The sequence below is a fragment of the Ambystoma mexicanum genome, chromosome 9, assembly GCF_040938575.1.
Source record: "Ambystoma mexicanum isolate Mex_15411 chromosome 9, UKY_AmexF1_1, whole genome shotgun sequence".
NCBI classification, from domain to species: domain Eukaryota; kingdom Metazoa; phylum Chordata; class Amphibia; order Caudata; family Ambystomatidae; genus Ambystoma; species Ambystoma mexicanum.
In genome coordinates, this window is record NC_090931.1 from 33,662,521 (window position 1) to 33,681,825 (window position 19,305).

Genomic DNA, 19,305 nt, shown 5'->3' on the forward strand with positions numbered 1-19,305 from the left:
ACCTCCTAGAGGGGGAATAGTTGGACCCTGCAGGTGGCATCAGTAGCCTGAGGGGGCAGTTACCTCCTAAAGGGGGAATAGTTGGACACTGCTGGTGGCATCAGTAGCCTGAGGGGGGGGCAGTTACATCCTAGAGGGGCAATAGTTGGACCCTGCAGGTGGCATCAGTAGCCTGAGGGGGGCAGTTACCTCCTAGAGGGGGAATAGTTGGACCCTGCAGGTGGCATCAGTAGCCTGAGGGGGCAGTTACGTCCTAGAGGGGGAATAGTTGGACCCTGCGGGTGGCAACAGTAGCCTGAGGGGGGCAGTTACCTCCTGGAGGGGGAATAGTTGGACCCTGCGGGTGGCATCAGTAGCCTGAGGGGGGCAGTTACCTCCTAGACTGGGAATAGTTGGACCCTGCAAGTGGCATCAGTAGCCTGAGGGGGCAGTTACCTCCCAGAGGGGGAATAGTTGGACCCTGCATGTGGCATCAGAAACCTGGGGGTGCAGTTACTCCGTGGACCCTGCAGGTGGCATCAGTAGCCTGAGGGGGCAGTTACCTCCTAGAGGGGGAATAGTTGGACCCGGCAGCTGGCATCAGTAGCCTGAGGGGGTAGTTACCCCCTAGAGGGGGAATAGTTTGACCCTGCAGGTGGCATCAGTATCCTGAGGGGGCAGTTACCTCCTAGAGGGGGAATAGTTGGACCCTGCAGGTGGCATCAGTAGCCTGAGGGGGGCAGTTACCTCCTAGAGGGGGAATACTTGGACCCTGCAGGTGGCATCAGTAGCCTGAGGGGGAAGTTACCTCCTAGAGGGGGAATAGTTGGACCCTGCAGGTGGCATCAGTAGCCTGAGGGGGGCAGTTACCTCCTAGAGGGGGAATAGTGGGACCCTGCAGGTGGCATCAGTAGCCTGAGGGGGGCAGTTACCTCCTAGAGGGGGAATAGTTGGACCCTGCAGGTGGCATCAGTAGCCTGGGGGTGCAGTTACTCCCAGTACCCTGCAGGTGGCATCAGTAGCCTGAGGGGGCAATTACCTCCTAGAGGGGGAATAGTTGGACCCTGCAGGTGGCATCAGTAGCCTGGGGGGGCAGTTACCTCCTAGAGGGGGAATAGTGGGACCCTGCCGGTGGCATCAGTAGCCTGAAGGGGGCAGTTACCTCCTAGAGGGGGAATAGTTGGACCCTGCTGGTGGCATCAGTAGCCTGAAGGGGGCAGTTACCTCCTAGAGGGGGAATAGTTGGAACCTGCAGGCGGCATCAGTAGCCTGGGGGTGCAGTTACTCCGTGGACCCTGCAGATGGCATCAGTAGCCTGGGAGTGCAGTTACTCCCTGTACCCTGCAGGTGGCATCAGTAGCCTGAGGGGGCAGTTACCTCCTAGAGGGGGAATAGTTGGACCCTGCAGGTGGCATCAGAAGCCTGAGGGGGGCAGTTACCTCCTAAAGGGGGAATAGTTGGTCCCTGCAGGGGGCATCAGTAGCCTGAGGGGGCAGTTACCTCCTAGAGGGGGGAATAGTTGGACCCTGCTGGTGGCATCAGTAGCCTGAAGGGGGCAGTTACCTCCTAGAGGGGGAATAGTTGGACCCTGCAGGTGGCATCAGTAGCCTGAGGGGGAAGTTACCTCCTAGAGGGGGAATAGTTGGACCCTGCAGGTGGCATCAGTAGCCTGAGGTGGGCAGTTACCTCCTAGAGGGGGAATAGTTGGACCCTGCAGGTGGCATCAGTAGCCCGAGGGGGCAGTTACCTACTACAGGGGGAATAGTTGGACCCTGTAGGTGGCATCAGTAGCCCGAGGGGGCAGTTACCTCCTAGAGGGGGAATAGTTGGTCCCTGCAGGTGGCATCAGTAGCCCGAGGGGGTCAGTTACCTCCTAGAGGGGGAATAGTTGGATTCTGCAGGTGGCATCAGTAGCCTGAGGGGGGCAGTTACCTCCTAAAGGGGGAATAGTTGGTCCCTGCAGGGGGCATCAGTAGCCTGAGGGGGCAGTTACCTCCTAGAGGGGGAATAGTTTGACCCTGCAGGTGGCATCAGTAGCCTGAGGGGGCAGTTACCTCCTAGAGGGGGAATAGTTGGACTCTGCAGGTGGCATCAGTAGCCTGAGGGGGCAGTTACCTCCTAGAGGGGGAATATACCTCCTAGAGGGGGAATAGTTGGACCCTGCAGGGGGCAGTTACCTTCTAGAGGGGGAATAGTTGGACCCTGCAGATGGCATCAGTAGCCTGAGGGGGCAGTTACCTCCTAGAGGGGGAATAGTTGGACCCTGCAGGTGGCGTCAGTAGCCCGAGGGGGCAGTTACCTCCTAGAGGGGGAATAGTTGGACCCTGCAGGTGGCATCAGTAAACTGGGGGTGCAGTTACTCCGTGGACCCTGCAGGTGGCATCAGTAGCCTGAGGGGGCAGTTACCTCCTAGAGGGGGAATAGTTGGACCCTGCAGGTGGCATCAGTAGCCCGAGGGGGCAGTTACCTCCTAGAGGGGGAATAGTTGGACCCTGCTGGTGATATCAGTAGCCTGAGGTGGGCAGTTACCTCCTAGAGGGGGAATAGTTGGACCCTGCAGGTGGCATCAGTAGCCCGAGGGGGCAGTTACCTCCTACAGGGGGAATAGTTGGACCCTGTAGGTGGCATCAGTAGCCCGAGGGGGCAGTTACCTCCTAGAGGGGGAATAGTTGGTCCCTGCAGGTGGCATCAGTAGCCCGAGGGGGGCAGTTACCTCCTAGAGGGGGAATAGTTGGATTCTGCAGGTGGCATCAGTAGCCTGAGGGGGGCAGTTACCTCCTAAAGGGGGAATAGTTGGTCCCTGCAGGGGGCATCAGTAGCCTGAGGGGGCAGTTACCTCCTAGAGGGGGACAAGTTGGTCCCTGCAGGTGGCATCAGTAGCCTGAGGGGGGCAGTTACCTCCTAAAGGGGGAATAGTTGGTCCCTGCAGGGGGCATCAGTAGCCTGAGGGGGCAGTTACCTCCTAGAGGGGGAATAGTTTGACCCTGCAGGTGGCATCAGTAGCCTGAGGGGGCAGTTACCTCCTAGAGGGGGAATAGTTGGACTCTGCAGGTGGCATCAGTAGCCTGAGGGGGCAGTTACCTCCTAGAGGGGGAATATACCTCCTAGAGGGGGAATAGTTGGACCCTGCAGGTGGCATCAGTAGCCTGAGGGGGCAATTACCTTCTAGAGGGGGAATAGTTGGACCCTGCAGGTGGCATCAGTAGCCTGAGGGGGCAGGTACCTCCTAGAGGGGGATTAGTTGGACCCTGCAGGTGGCGTCAGTAGCCCGAGGGGGCAGTTACCTCCTAGAGGGGGAATAGTTGGACCCTGCAGGTGGCATCAGTAAACTGGGGGTGCAGTTACTCCGTGGACCCTGCAGGTGGCATCAGTAGCCTGAGGGGGCAGTTACCTCCTAGATGGGGAAAAGTTGGACCCTGCAGGTGGCATCAGTAGCCCGATGGGGCAGTTACCTCCTAGAGGGGGAATAGTTGGACCCTGCTGGTGATATCAGTAGCTTGAGGGGGCAGTTACCTCCTAGAGGGGGAATAGTTGGACCCTGCAGGTGTCATCAGTAGCCTGAGGGGGGCAGTTACCTCCTAGAGGGGGAATTGTTGGACCCTGCAGGTGGCATCAGTATCCAGAGGGGGCAGTTACCTCCTAGAGGGGGAATAGTTGGTCCCTGCAGGTGGCATCAGTAGCCTGAGGAGGGTAGTTACATCCTAGAGGGGGAATAGTGGGACCCTGCAGGTGGCATCAGTAGCCTGAGGGGGCAGCTACCTCCTAGAGGGGGAATAGTTGGTCCCTGCAGGTGGCATCAGTAGCCTGAGGAGGGTAGTTACCTCCTACAGGGGGAATAGTTGGACCCTGCAGGTGGCATCAGTATCCCGAGGGGGCAGTTACCTCCTAGAGGGGGAATAGTTGGACCCTGCAGGTGGCATCAGTAGCCTGAGGGGGCAGTTACCTCCTAGAGGGGGGAATAGTTGGACCCTGTAGGTGGCATCAGTAGCCTGAGGGGGCAGTTACCTCCTAGAGGGGGGAATAGTTGGACCCTGTAGGTGGCATCAGTAGCCTGAGGGGGCAGCTACCTCCTAGAGGGGGAATAGTTGGTCCCTGCAGGTGGCATCAGTAGCCTGAGGGGGCAGCTACCTCCTAGAGGGGGAATAGTTGGTCCCTGCAGGTGGCATCAGTAGCCTGAGGAGGGTAGTTACCTCCTAGAGGGGGAATAGTTGGTCCCTGCAGGTGGCATCAGTAGCCTGAGGAGGGTAGTTACCTCCTAGAGGGGGAATAGTTGGACCCTGCAGGTGGCATCAGTAGCCTGAGGGGGCAGTTACCTCCTAAAGGGGGAATAGTTGGACACTGCTGGTGGCATCAGTAGCCTGAGGGGGGGGCAGTTACATCCTAGAGGGGCAATAGTTGGACCCTGCAGGTGGCATCAGTAGCCTGAGGGGGGCAGTTACCTCCTAGAGGGGGAATAGTTGGACCCTGCAGGTGGCATCAGTAGCCTGAGGGGGGCAGTTACCTCCTAGAGGGGCAATAGTTGGACCCTGCAGGTGGCATCAGTAGCCTGGGGGTGCAGTTACCTCCTAGAGGGGCAATAGTTGGACCCTGCAGGTGGCATCAGTAGCCTGGGGGTGCAGTTACTCCCTGTACCCTGCAGGTGGCATCAGAAGCCTGAGGGGGGCAGTAACCGCCTAGAGGGGGAATAGTTGGTCCCTGCTGGTGGCATCAGTAGCCTGAGGGGGCAATTACCTCCTAGAGGGGGAATAGTTGGTCCCTGCAGGTGGCATCAGTAGCTTGAGGGGGCAGTTACCTCCTAGAGGGGGAATAGTTGGACCCTGCAGGTGGCATCAGTAGCTTGAGGGGGCAGTTACCTCCTAGAGGGGGAATAGTTGGACCCTGCAGGTGGCATCAGTAGCCCGAGGGGGCAGTTACCTCCTACAGGGGGAATAGTTGGACCCTGTAGGTGGCATCAGTAGCCCGAGGGGGCAGTTACCTCCTAGAGGGGGAATAGTTGGTCCCTGCAGGTGGCATCAGTAGCCCGAGGGTGCAGTTACCTCCTAGAGGGGGAATAGTTGGATTCTGCAGGTGGCATCAGTAGCCTGAGGGGGGCAGTTACCTCCTAAAGGGGGAATAGTTGGTCCCTGTAGGGGGCATCAGTAGCCTGAGGGGGCAGTTACCTCCTAGAGGGGGACTAGTTGGTCCCTGCAGGTGGCATCAGTAGCCTAAGGGGGGCAGTTACCTCCTAAAGGGGGAATAGTTGGTCCCTGCAGGGGGCATCAGTAGCCTGAGGGGGCAGTTACCTCCTAGAGGGGGAATAGTTTGACCCTGCAGGTGGCATCAGTAGCCTGAGGGGGCAGTTACCTCCTAGAGGGGGAATAGTTGGACTCTGCAGGTGGCATCAGTAGCCTGAGGGGGCAGTTACCTCCTAGAGGGGGGATAGTTGGACCCTGCTGGTGGCATCAGTAGCCTGAGGGGGCAGTTACCTCCTAGAGGGGGAATATACCTCCTAGAGGGGGAATAGTTGGACCCTGCAGGTGGCATCAGTAAACTGGGGGTGCAGTTACTCCGTGGACCCTGCAGGTGGCATCAGTAGCCTGAGGGGGGCAGTTAACTCCTAGAGGGGGAATAGTTGGACCCTGCAGGTAGTGTCAGTAGCCCGAGGGGGCAGTTACCTCCTAGAGGGGGAATAGTTGGACCCTGCAGGTGGCATCAGTAGCCTGAGGGGGGCAGTTACCTCCTGGAGGGGGAATAGTTGGACCCTGCAGGTGGCGTCAGTAGCCCGAGGGGGCAGTTACCTCCTAGAGGGGGAATAGTTGGACCCTGCAGGTGGCATCAGTAAACTGGGGGTGCAGTTACTCCGTGGACCCTGCAGGTGGCATCAGTAGCCTGAGGGGGCAGTTACCTCCTAGAGGGGGAATAGTTGGACCCTGCAGGTGGCATCAGTAGCCCGAGGGGGCAGTTACCTCCTAGAGGGGGAATAGTTGGACCCTGCTGATGACATCAGTAGCTTGAGGGGGCAGTTACCTCCTAGAGGGGGAATAGTTGGACCCTGCAGGTGTCATCAGTAGCCTGAGGGGGGCAGTTACCTCCTAGAGGGGGAATAGTTGGACCCTGCAGGTGGCATCAGTATCCCGAGGGGGCAGTTACCTCCTAGAGGGGGAATAGTTGGTCCCTGCAAGTGGCATCAGTAGCCTGAGGAGGGTAGTTACATCCTACAGGGGGAATAGTTGGACCCTGCAGGTGGCATCAGTATCCCGAGGGGGCAGTTACCTCCTAGAGGGGGAATAGTTGGTCCCTGCAGGTGGCATCAGTAGCCTGAGGAGGGTAGTTACCTCCTAGAGGGGGAATAGTTGGTCCCTGCAGGTGGCATCAGTAGCCTGAGGAGGGTAGTTACCTCCTAGAGGGGGAATAGTTGGACCCTGCAGGTGGCATCAGTAGCCTGAGGGGGCAGCTACCTCCTAGAGGGGGATTAGTTGGTCCCTGCAGGTGGCATCAGTAGCCTGAGGAGGGTAGTTACCTCCTAGAGGGGGAATAGTTGGTCCCTGCAGGTGGCATCAGTAGCCTGAGGAGGGTAGTTACCTCCTAGAGGGGGAATAGTTGGACCCTGCAGGTGGCATCAGTAGCCTGAGGGGGCAGTTACCTCCTAGAGGGGGAATAGTTGGACCCGGCAGCTGGCATCAGTAGCCTGAGGGGGCAGTTACCTCCTAGAGGGGGAATAGTTTGACCCTGCAGGTGGCATCAGTAGCCTGAGGGGGCAGTTACCTCCTAGAGGGGGAATATTTGGACCCTGCAGGTGGCATCAGTAGCCTGAGGGGGGCAGTTACCTCCTAGAGGGGGAATAGTTGGACCCTGCAGGTGGCATCAGTAGCCTGAGGGGGGCAGTTACCTCCTAGAGGGGGAATACTTGGACCCTGCAGGTGGCATCAGTAGCCTGAGGGGGCAGTTACCTCCTAGAGGGGGAATAGTTGGACCCTGCAGGTGGCATCAGTAGCCTGAGGGGGGCAGTTACCTCCTACAGGGGGAATAGTTGGACCCTGCAGGCGGCATCAGTAGCCTGGGGTGCAGTTACTCTGTGGACCCTGCAGGTGGCATCAGTAGCCTGGGGGGGCAGTTACCTCCTAGAGGGGGAATAGTGGGACCCTGCCGGTGGCATCAGTAGCCTGAAGGGGGCAGTTACCTCCTAGAGGGGGAATAGTTGGACCCTGCAGGTGGCATCAGTAGCCTGAGGGTGCAGTTACCTCCTAGAGGGGGAATAGTTGGACCCTGCAGGTGGCATCAGTAGCCCAAGGGGGCAGTTACCTCCTAGAGGGGGAATAGTTGGACCCTGCTGGTGGCATTAGTAGCCTGAAGGGGGCAGTTACCTCCTAGAGGGGGAATAGTTGGACCCTGCAGGTGGCATCAGTAGCCCGAGGGGGCAGTTACCTCCTAGAGGGGGAATAGTTGGACCCTGCAGGTGGCATCAGTAGCCCGAGGGGGCAGTTACCTCCTAGAGGGGGAATAGTTGGACCCTGCTGGTGGCATCAGTAGCCTGAAGGGGGCAGTTACCTCCTAGAGGGGGGATAGTTGGACCCTGCAGGTGGCATCAGTAGCCCAAGGGGGCAGTTACCTCCTAGGGGGGGAATAGTTGGACCCTGCAGGTGGCATCAGAAGCCCGAGGGGGGCAGTTACCGCCTAGAGGGGGAATAGTTGGTCCCTGCGGGTGGCATCAGTAGCCTGAGGGGGCAGTTACCTCCTAGAGGGGGAATAGTTGGACCCTGCAGGTGGCATCAGTAGCTTGAGGGGGCAGTTACCTCCTAGAGGGGGAATAGTTGGACCCTGCAGGTGGCATCAGTAGCCTGAGGGGGCAGTTACATCCTAGAGGGGGAATAGTTGGACCCTGCAGGTGGCATAAGTAGCCTGAGGGGGCAGTTACCTCCTAGAGGGGGAATAGTTGGACCCTGCAGGTGGCATCAGTAGCCTGAGGGGGCAGTTACCGTCTACAGGGGGAATAGTTGGACCCTGCAGGTGGCATCAGTAGCCTGAGGGGGCAGTTACCTCCTAGAGGGGAAATGGTTGGACCCTGCAGGGGGCATCAGTAGCCTGAGGGGGCAGTTACCTCCTAGAGGGGGAATAGTTGGACCCTGCAGGGGGCATCAGTAGCCTGAGGGGGCAGTTACCTCCTACAGGGGGAATAGGTGGCATCAGTAGCCCGAGGGGGCAGTTACCTCCTAGAGGGGGAATAGTTGGTCCCTGCAGGTGGCATCAGTAGCCCGAGGGTGCAGTTATCTCCTAGAGGGGGAATAGTTGGACCCTGCAGGTGGCATCAGTAGCCCGAGGGGGGCAGTTACCTCCTAGAGGGGGAATAGTTGGTCCCTGCAGGTGGCATCAGTAGCCTGAGGGGGGCAGTTACCTCCTAAAGGGGGAATAGTTGGTCCCTGCAGGGAGCATCAGTAGCCTGAGGGGGCAGTTACCTCCTAGAGGGGGAATAGTTTGACCCTGCAGGTGGCATCAGTAGCCTGAGGGGGCAGTTACCTCCTAGAGGGGGAATAGTTGGACCCTGCAGGTGGCATCAGTAGCCTGAGGGGGCAGCTACCTCCTAGAGGGGGAATAGTTGGACCCTGCAGGCGGCATCAGTAGCCTGGGGGTGCAGTTACTCCGTGTACCCTGCAGGTGGCATCAGTAGCCTGAGGGGGCAATTACCTCCTAGAGGGGGAATAGTTGGACCCTGCAGGTGGCATCAGAAGCCTGAGGGGGGCAGTTACCGCCTAGAGGGGGAATAGTTGGTCCCTGCTGGTGGCATCAGCAGCCTGAGGGGGCAGTTACCTCCTAGAGGGGGAATAGTTGGACCCTGCAGGTGGCATCAGTAGCTTGAGGGGTCAGTTACCTCCTAGAGGGGGAATAGTTGGACCCTGCAGGTGGCATCAGTAGCCTGAGGGGGCAGTTACCGTCTACAGGGGGAATAGTTGGACCCTGCAAGTGGCATCAGTAGCCTGAGGGGGCAGTTACCTCCTAGAGGGGGAATAGTTGGACCCTGCAGGGGGCATCAGTAGCCTGAGGGGGCAGTTACCTCCTAGAGGGGGAATAGTTGGACCCTGCAGGTGGCATCAGTAGCCCGAGGGGGCAGGTTACCTCCTACAGGGGGAATAGTTGGACCCTGCAGGTGGCATCAGTAGCCCGAGGGGGCAGTTACCTCCTAGAGGGGGAATAGTTGGTCCCTGCAGGTGGCATCAGTAGCCCGAGGGTGCAGTTACCTCCTAGAGGGGGAATAGTTGGACCCTGCAGGTGGCACCAGTAGCCCGAGGGGGGCAGTTACCTCCTAAAGGGGGAATAGTTGGTCCCTGCAGGGGGCATCAGTAGCCTGAGGGGGCAGTTACCTCCTAGAGGGGGACTAGTTGGTCCCTGCAGGTGGCATCAGTAGCCTGAGGGGGGCAGTTACCTCCTAAAGGGGGAATAGTTGGTCCCTGCAGGGGGCATCAGTAGCCTGAGGGGGCAGTAACCTCCTAGAGGGGGAATAGTTTGACCCTGCAGGTGGCATCAGTAGCCTGAGGGGGCAGTTACCTCCTAGAGGGGGAATAGTTGGACTCTGCAGGTGGCATCAGTAGCCTGAGGGGGCAGTTACCTCCTAGAGGCGGGATAGTTGGACCCTGCTGGTGGCATCAGTAGCCTGAGGGGGCAGTTACCTCCTAGAGGGGGAATATACCTCCTAGAGGGGGAATAGTTGGACCCTGCAGGTGGCATCAGTAGGCCGAGGGGGCGGTTACATCCTAGAGGGGGAATAGTTGGTCCCTGCTGGTGGCATCAGTAGCTTGAGGGGGCAGTTACCTCCTAGAGGAGGAATAGTTGGACCCTGCAGGTGTCATCAGTAGCCTGAGGGGGCAGTTACCTCCTAGAGGGGGAATAGTGGGACCCTGCAGGTGGCATCAGTAGCCTGAGGGGGCAGTTACCTCCTAGAGGGGGAATAGTTGGACCCGGCAGGTGGCATCAGTATCCCGAGGGGGCAGTTACCTCCTAGAGGGGGAATAGTTGGTCCCTGCAGGTGGCATCAGTAGCCTGAGGAGGGTGGTTACATCCTAGAGGGGGAATAGTGGGACCCTGCAGCTGGCATCAGTAGCCTGAGGGGGCAGCTACCTCCTAGAGGGGGAATAGTTGGTCCCTGCAGGTGGCATCAGTAGCCTGAGGAGGGTAGTTACCTCGTACAGGGGGAATAGTTGGACCCTGCAGGTGGCATCAGTAGCCTGAGGGGGCAGTTACCTCCTAGAGGGGGAATAGTTGGACCCGTCAGCTGGCATCAGTAGACTGAGGGGGCAGTTACCCCCTAGAGGGGGAATAGTTTGACCCTGCAGGTGGCATCAGTAGCCTGAGGGGGCAGTTACCTCCTAGAGGGGGAATATTTGGACCCTGCAGGTGGCATCAGTAGTCTGAGGGGGGCAGTTACCTCCTAGAGGGGGAATAGTTGGACCCTGCAGGTGGCATCAGTAGCCTGAGGGGGAAGTTAACTCCTAGAAGGGGAATAGTTGGTCCCTGCAGGTGGCATCAGTAGCCTGAGGGGGGCAATTACCTCCTAGAGGGGGAATAGTTGGACCCTGCAGGTGGCATCAGTAGCCTGAGGGGGGGGCAGTTACATCCTAGAGGGGGAATAGTTGGACCCTGCTGGTGACATCAGTAGCCTGAGGGGGGGGGGGCAGTTACCTCCTAGAGGGGGAATAGTTGGTCCCTGCAGGTGGCGTCAGTAGCCTGAGGGGGGCAGTTACCTCCTAGAGGGGGAATAGTTGGTCCCTGCAGGTGGCATCAGTAGCCTGAGGGGGCAGTTACCTTCTAGAGGGGGAATAGTTGGACCCTGCAGGTGGAATCAGAAGCCTGAGGGGGGGCAGTTACCTCCTAGAGGGGGAATAGTTGGACCCTGCTGGTGACATCAGTAGCTTGAGGGGGCAGTTACCTCCTAGAGGGGGAATAGTTGGACCCTGCAGGTGGCATCAGTAGCCTGAGGTGGGCAGTTACCTCCTAGAGGGGGAATAGTTGGACCCTGCAGGTGGCATCAGTAGCCCGAGGGGGCAGTTACCTCCTACAGGGGGAATAGTTGGACCCTGTAGGTGGCATCAGTAGCCCGAGGGGGCAGTTACCTCCTAGAGGGGGAATAGTTGGACCCTGCAGGTGGCATCAGTAGCCCGAGGGGGCAGTTACCTCCTAGAGGGGGAATAGTTGGTCCCTGCAGGTGGCATCAGTAGCCCGAGGGGGCAGTTACCTCCTAGAGGGGGAATAGTTGGATTCTGCAGGTGGCATCAGTAGCCTGAGGGGGGCAGTTACCTCCTAAAGGGGGAATAGTTGGTCCCTGCAGGGGGCATCAGTAGCCTGAGGGGGCAGTTACCTCCTAGAGGGGGACTAGTTGGTCCCTGCAGGTGGCATCAGTAGCCTGAGGGGGCAGTTACCTCCTAGAGGGGGAATAGTTGGACCCTGCAGGTGGCATCAGTAGCCTGAGGGGGCAGTTACCTCCTAGAGGGGGAATAGTTGGTCCCTGCAGGTGGCGTCAGTAGCCTGAGGGGGGCAGTTACCTCCTAGAGGGGGAATAGTCAGACCCTGCAGGTGGCGTCAGTAGGCCGAGGGGGCGGTTACCTCCTAGAGGGGGAATAGTCGGACCCTGCAGGTGGCATCAGTAGACCGAGGGGGCGGTTACATCCTAGAGGGGGAATAGTTGGACCCTGCAGGTGGCATCAGTAGCCTGAGGGGGGCAGTTACCTCCTAGAGGGGGAATAGTTGGACCCTGCAGGTGGCGTCAGTAGCCTGAGGGGGGCAGTTACCTCCTAGAGGGGGAATAGTTGGACCCTGCAGGTGGCGTCAGTAGCTTGAGGGGGCAGTTACCTCCTAGAGGGGGAATAGTTGGTCCCTGCAGGTGGCGTCAGTAGCCCGAGGGGGCAGTTACCTCCTAGAGGGGGAATAGTCGGGCCCTGCAGGTGGCATCAGTAGCCTGAGGGGGGCAGTTACCTCCTAGAGGGGGAATAGTTGGACCCTGCAGGTGGCATCAGTAGCTTGAGGGGGCAGTTACATCCTAGAGGGGGAATAGTTGGACCCTGCAGGCGGCATCAGTAGCCTGGGGGTGCAGTTACTCCGTGGACCCTGCAGATGGCATCAGTAGCCTGAGGGGGGCAGTTACCTCCTAGAGGGGGAATAGTTGGACCCTGCAGGTGGCATCAGTCGTTTGAGGGGGCAGTTACATCCTAGAGGGGGAATAGTTGGACCCTGCAGGTGGCATCAGTAGTCTGAGGGGGGGCAGTTACCTCCTAAAGGGGGAATAGTTGGACCCTGCAGGTGGCATCAGTAGCCTGAGGGGGCAGTTACATCCTAGAGGGGGAATAGTCGGACCCTGCAGGTGGCATCAGTAGCCTGGCGGGGCAGTTACCTCATAGAGGGGGAATAGTCGGACCCTGCAGGTGGCGTCAGTAGCCTGAGGGGGAAGTTACCTCCTAGAGGGGGAATAGTCGGACCCTGCAGGTGGCGTCAGTAGCCTGAGGGGGCAGTTACCTCCTAGAGGGGGAATAGTCGGACCCTGCAGGTGGCGTCAGTAGCCTGAGGGGGCAGTTACCTCCTAGAGGGGGAATAGTCGGACCCTGCAGTTGGCGTCAGTAGCTTGAGGGGGCAGTTACATCCTAGAGGGGGAATAGTCGGACCCTGCAGGTGGCGTCAGTAGCCTGAGGGGGCAGTTACCTCCTGGAGGGGGAATAGTCGGACTCTGCAGGTGGCATCAGTAGCCTGAGGGGGCAGTTACCTCCTAGAGGGGGAATAGTCGGACCCTGCAGGTGGCATCAGTAGCCTGAGGGGGGCAGTTACCTCCTAGAGGGGGGAATAGTCGGACCCTGCAGGTGGCATCAGTAGCCTGAGGGGGGCAGTTACCTCCTAGAGGGGGACTAGTCGGACCCTGCAGGTGGCATCAGTAGCCTGAGGGGGGCAGTTACCACCTAGAGGGGGAATAATTGAGGGGGAATAATTGGACCCTGCAGGTGGCATCAGTAGCCTGAGGGGGCAGTTACCTCCTAGAGGGGAATAGTCGGACCCTGCAGGTGGCATCAGTAGCCTGAGGGGGCAGTTACCTCCTAGAGGGGGAATAGTCGGACCCTGCAGGTGGCATCAGTAGCCTGAGGGGGGCAGTTACCTCCTAGAGGGGGACTAGTCGGACCCTGCAGGTGGCATCAGTAGCCTGAGGGGGGCAGTTACCACCTAGAGGGGGAATAATTGGACCCTGCAGGTGCCATCAGTAGCCTGAGGGGGCAGTTACCTCCTAGAGGGGGAATAGTTGGACTCTGCAGGTGGCATCAGTAGCCTGAGGGGGCAGTTACCTCCTAGAGGGGGAATAGTTGGACCCTGCAGGTGGTATCAAAAGCCTGAGGGGGAAGTTACCTCCTAGAGGGGGAATAGTTGGACCCTGCAGGTGGCATCAGTAGCCTGAGGGGGCAGTTACCTCCTAGAGGGGGAATAGTTGGACCCTGCAGGTGGCATCAGTAGCCTGAGGGGGGCAGTTACCTCCTAGAGGGGGGAATAGTTGGACCCTGCAGGTGGCATCAGTAGCCTGAGGGGGCAGTTACCTCCTAGAGGGGGAATAGTTGGACCCTGCAGGTGGCATCAGTAGCCTGAGGGGGGCAGTTACCTCCTAGAGGGGGGAATAGTTGGACCCTGCAGGTGGCATCAGTAGCCTGAGGGGGGCAGTTACCTCCTAGAGGGGGAATAGTTGGACCCTGCAAGTGGCATCAGTCGCTTGGGGGTGCAGTTACTCCGTGGACCCTTCAGGTGGCATCAGTCGCCTGAGGTGTAGCTTGAGGGGGCAGTTACAACCTAGAGGGTGAATAGTCGGACCCTGCAGGTGGCATCAGTAGCCTGAGGGGGGCAGTTACCTCCTAGAGGGGGGAATAGTCGGACCCTGCTGGTAGCATCAGTAGCCTGAGGGGGGCAGTTACCTCCTAGAGGGGGACTAGTTGGACCCTGCAGGTGGCATCAGTAGCCTGAGGAGGCAGTTACCTCCTAGAGGGGGAATAGTTGGACCCTGCAGGTGGCATCAGTAGCCTGAGGGGGGCAGTTACCTCCTAGAGGGGGGAATAGTTGGACCCTGCAGGTGGCATCAGTAGCCTGAGGGGGGGGCAGTTACCTCCTAGAGGGGGAATAGTTGGACCCTGCAAGTGGCATCAGTCGCTTGGGGGTGCAGTTACTCCGTGGACCCTTCAGGTGGCATCAGTCGCCTGAGGTGTAGCTTGAGGGGGCAGTTACATCCTAGAGGGTGAATAGTTGGACCCTGCAGGTGGCATCAGTAGCCTGAGGGGGGCAGTTACCTCCTAGAGGGGGAATAGTTGGACCCTGCAGGTGGCATCAGTAGCCTGAGGGGGCAGTTACCTCCTAGAGTGGGAATAGTTGGACCCTGCAGGTGGCGTCAGTAGCTTGAGGGGGCAGTTACATCCTAGAGGGGGAATAGTTGGACCCTGCAGGTGGCGTCAGTAGCCTGAGGGGGCAGTTACCTCCTAGAGGGGGAATAGTTGGACCCTGCAGGTGGAGTCAGTAGCCTGAGGGGGCAGTTACATCCTAGAGGGGGAATAGTCGGACCATGCAGGTGGCGTCAGTAGCCTGAGGGGGCAGTTACATCCTAGAGGGGGAATAGTCGGACTCTGCAGGTGGCGTCAGTAGCCTGAGGGGGCAGTTACATCCTAGAGGGGGAATAGTCGGACTCTGCAGGTGGCGTCAGTAGCCTGAGGTGGGCAGTTACCTCCTAGAGGGGGAATAGTTGGACCCTGCAGGTGGCATCAGTAGCTTGAGGGGGCAGTTACATCCTAGAGGGGGAATAGTTGGACCCTGCAGGTGGCATCAGTAGCCTGAGGGGGGCAGTTACCTCCTAGAGGGGGAATAGTTGGACCCTGCAGGTGGCATCAGTAGCCCGAGGGGGCAGTTACCTCCTAGAGGGGGAATAGTTGGACCCTGCAGGTGGCATCAGTAGCCCAAGGGGGCAGTTACCTCCTAGAGGGGGAATAGTTGGACCCTGCAGGTGGCATCAGTAGCCTGAGGGGGGCAGTTACCTCCTAGAGGGGGAATAGTTGGACCCTGCAGGTGGCATCAGTAGCCTGGCGGGGCAGTTACCTCCTAGAGGGGGAATAATTGGACCCTGTAGGTGGCATCAGTAGCCCAAGGGGGCAGTTACCTCCTAGAGGGGGAATAGTTGGACCCTGCAGGTGGCATCAGTCGCTTGGGGGTTCAGTTACTCCGTGGACCCTGCAGGTGGCATCAGTAGCCTGAGGGGGCAGTTACCTCCTAGAGGGGGAATAGTTGGACCCTGCAGGTGGCATCAGTAGCCTGAGGGGGCAGTTACCTCCTAGAGGCGGAATAGTTGTACTCTGCAGGTGGCATCAGTAGCCTGAGGGGGGTGTCCAGTCATAATTTCGAAAACATAATTTCGAAAGTCAAAAAAGTCGAATCAAAAATGTCGAAAAAAAAAATGTCGAATTGTTTTTTTTTCGATATTTTTTTTTGGGCTCTAGTTTCTGTGAAAAAAAATAGGTAAAAATAAAAAAAAGGGGGGTTGGGGGGGGAACCCCCCCATTTCGAAAAAAAACGTCATTAAAAAAAAATTCGACATTTTTTTTTTCGGCGTTTTTTTTTCGACTTTTTGACTTTCGAATATTTTGTATTCGAAATTATGTCTATGAACCCCTGAGGGGGCAGTTACCTCCTAGAGGGGGAATAGTTGGACCCTGCAGGTGGAGTCAGTAGCCTGGCGGGGCAGTTACCTCCTAGAGGGGGAATAGTTGGACCCTGCAGGTGGTATCAAAAGCCTGAGGGGGAAGTTACCTCCTAGAGGGGGAATAGTTGGACCCTGCAGGTGGCATCAGTAGCCTGAGGAGGCAGTTACCTCCTAGAGGGGGAATAGTTGGACCCTGCAGGTGGCATCAGTAGCCTGAGGGGGGCAGTTACCTCCTAGAGGGGGGAATAGTTGGACCCTGCAGGTGGCATCAGTAGCCTGAGGGGGGGCAGTTACCTCCTAGAGGGGGAATAGTTGGACCCTGCAAGTGGCATCAGTCGCTTGGGGGTGCAGTTACTCTGTGGACCCTTCAGGTGGCATCAGTCGCCTGAGGTGTAGCTTGAGGGGGCAGTTACATCCTAGAGGGTGAATAGTTGGACCCTGCAGGTGGCATCAGTAGCCTGAGGGGGGCAGTTACCTCCTAGAGGGGGAATAGTTGGACCCTGCAGGTGGCATCAGTAGCCTGAGGGGGCAGTTACCTCCTAGAGTGGGAATAGTTGGACCCTGCAGGTGGCGTCAGTAGCTTGAGGGGGCAGTTACATCCTAGAGGGGGAATAGTTGGACCCTGCAGGTGGCGTCAGTAGCCTGAGGGGGCAGTTACCTCCTAGAGGGGGAATAGTTGGACCCTGCAGGTGGAGTCAGTAGCCTGAAGGGGCAGTTACATCCTAGAGGGGGAATAGTCGGACCATGCAGGTGGCGTCAGTAGCCTGAGGGGGCAGTTACATCCTAGAGGGGGAATAGTCGGACTCTGCAGGTGGCGTCAGTAGCCTGAGGGGGCAGTTACATCCTAGAGGGGGAATAGTTGGACTCTGCAGGTGGCGTCAGTAGCCTGAGGTGGGCAGTTACCTCCTAGAGGGGTAATAGTTGGACCCTGCAGGTGGCATCAGTAGCTTGAGGGGGCAGTTACATCCTAGAGGGGGAATAGTTGGACCCTGCAGGTGGCATCAGTAGCCTGAGGGGGGCAGTTACCTCCTAGAGGGGGAATAGTTGGACCCTGCAGGTGGCATCAGTAGCCCGAGGGGGCAGTTACCTCCTAGAGGGGGAATAGTTGGACCCTGCAGGTGGCATCAGTAGCCCAAGGGGGCAGTTACCTCCTAGAGGGGGAATAGTTGGACCCTGCAGGTGGCATCAGTAGCCTGAGGGGGGCAGTTACCTCCTAGAGGGGGAATAGTTGGACCCTGCAGGTGGCATCAGTAGCCTGGCGGGGCAGTTACCTCCTAGAGGGGGAATAATTGGACCCTGTAGGTGGCATCAGTAGCCCAAGGGGGCAGTTACCTCCTAGAGGGGGAATAGTTGGACCCTGCAGGTGGCATCAGTCGCTTGGGGTGCAGTTACTCCGTGGACCCTGCAGGCGGCATCAGTAGCCTGAGGGGGCAGTTACCTCCTAGAGGGGGAATAGTTGGACCCTGCGGGTGGCATCAGTAGCCCAAGGGGGCAGTTACCTCCTAGAGGGGGAATAGTTGGACCCTGCAGGTGGCATCAGTAGCCTGAGGGGGGCAGTTACCTCCTAGAGGGGTAATAGTTGGACCCTGCAGGTGGCATCAGTAGCCTGGCGGGGCAGTTACCTCCTAGAGGGGGAATAATTGGACCCTGCAGATGGCATCAGTAGCCTGAGGGGGCAGTTACCTCCTAGAGGGGAATAGTTGGACCCTGCAGGTGGCATCAGTAGCTTGAGGGGGCAGTTACCTCCTAGAGGGGGAATAGTTGGACCCTGCGGGTGGCATCAGTAGCCTGAGGTGGGCAGTTACCTCCTAGAGGGGGAATAGTTGGACCCTGCGGGTGGCTTCAGTAGCCCGAGGGGGCAGTTACCTCCTACAGGGGGAATAGTTGGACCCTGCAGGTGGCATCAGTAGCCCGAGGGGGCAGTTACCTCCTACAGGGGGAATAGTTGTACCCTGTAGGTGGCATCAGTAGCCCGAGGGGGCAGTTACCTCCTACAGGGGGAATAGGGCAGTTACCTCCTAGAGGGGGAATAGTTGGACCCTGCAGGTGGCATCAGTAGCCTGAGGGGGCAGTTACTCCGTGGACCCTGCAGGTGGCATCAGTAGCCTGAGGGGGCAGTTACCTCCTAGAGGGGGAATAGTGGGACCCTGCAGGTGGCATCAGTAGCCCGAGGGGGCAGTTACCTCCTAGAGGGGGAATAGTTGGACCCTGCAGGTGGCATCAGTAGCCCGGGGGTGCAGTTACTCCGTGGACCCTGCAGGTGGCATCAGTAGCCTGAGGGGGCAGTGCCCTGCAGGTGGCAGTTGGGCCCTGCAGGCGGCGCCGCCAGTGTGCAGGAAACTTCCCTCACCTGTAGAGCATCAGCACCGTCAGCACCCCGGAGAGGGCCCATAGGCGTCGCCGCACCACCCGCCGCATCGCCGGCTCAGAGAGGGTCCGGATCCGGGACTGTTGCCACCCGACGCTGCCTGCGCTCCACCACACTTGGGCGCTCCCTGGTTTCCATGGAGACGGTCAGCGCTCACGGGCTGCATCTGCCGCGCCTCCCCGGCAGGTGTCGCTCCACCCCCTGATTGCCTCGGACGGCGATTGGCCAGTAAAGTAAGGCGGGCGGGAACCGCACATGACAGACAGTGGGCGGAAAGTGCACGCCAATTGGGCGTCACTCACCTGTATCCTCGCGTGATTGGGCGAATGACCTCAGGTAAGCGATGCTCGCCGTGGAGTAAGTGCTGCTTGTGGAATCGGCAGACCATAGAGACGTAGAGCTCGCGGGACTGTCGGACAGAGCGCCTCGCGCGGCGGCGGCCGCCATGTTGAAGTGATTGAACGTTTCGCGCGCGCCACGTGCTCCCGGGGAGCGAGGCCCAGACGCGGCAAATTCACCTCAGTTTTCCCACACGTCCTGCACCAAACGAAGCGGGGGCTGAGAAGGAAGACAATACATGATGCCCATGGCCATGCTTATTTACCAATGGGCCCATAGGTGCTATGGGTCCTCAGCACCTTAGAGGCCCAGTGCCTCTGGGGGCTGCAGGGGACACCCAGTCTTATGTGGGGGCCGGGCGGGCCATAGCATGACCTTGCAGACCCTTGGCAACTTGCTGGCTCTAGGGTCCCTGCAGGCCCGCGCGCACATGGTGTGGGCCTGCAGGCCTAAATGAGAGAGGAGTCTGCAGCTGTTCTGCTGCACATGCCTGCAGGGATCTTTTTATTAGGTCGGGCCTGTGTCATGGCCCATGTTAAAAGGGCAATACACAGGGGAGGGACACATTCCCTTAAAGGGGTAAAACACTTGGGAGGGTCACACACCACGCTCCTCCTTTTTCATAACAAACAAATGTTACAGAAACATAAATGATTCCTTACACCCCGCTACAGAACATTACTTGGGCCCCTTCAGAATTTTAGGATCGACAACAGATAGGATGTGCCACTGCTACACACTTTGGGCACACATAATTATAGAAATACAACACACTCTACACATAACACGTGGGTTACAGTCGCTGTTGGCGAACCGCCGGTGAAATGTTGGTATGTTGACAGTTCGATCACATGTTACAAAACCCTTTATTAACCTGGGATCAGTGGAACTTCCATCACTGAATTAGGCCATTGCTAGCTGCTGCCACCATTTAGAGCATGCCTCCAGA

At 58.5% G+C, this 19,305-nt stretch overlaps 1 protein-coding gene across 2 annotated transcripts in view; it reads right to left on the reverse strand.

Annotated features, from left to right (window-relative positions):
• The window catches only part of GLB1L2 (galactosidase beta 1 like 2), a 779,452-nt gene extending 761,008 nt beyond the window's left edge, over positions 1-18,444 (reverse strand). The window contains exon 1 of one of the 2 annotated variants that reach the window (XM_069614109.1): positions 18,000-18,247. In XM_069614109.1, the coding sequence (XP_069470210.1) occupies positions 18,000-18,067 (68 nt within the window). In that variant the 5' untranslated portion in view covers positions 18,068-18,247. Of the gene's footprint in view, positions 1-17,999; positions 18,248-18,319 lie in introns of those variants that run through there. The other variant, XM_069614108.1, reaches the window with a different exon arrangement.
• Positions 18,445-19,305: the final 861 nt, after the last annotated feature.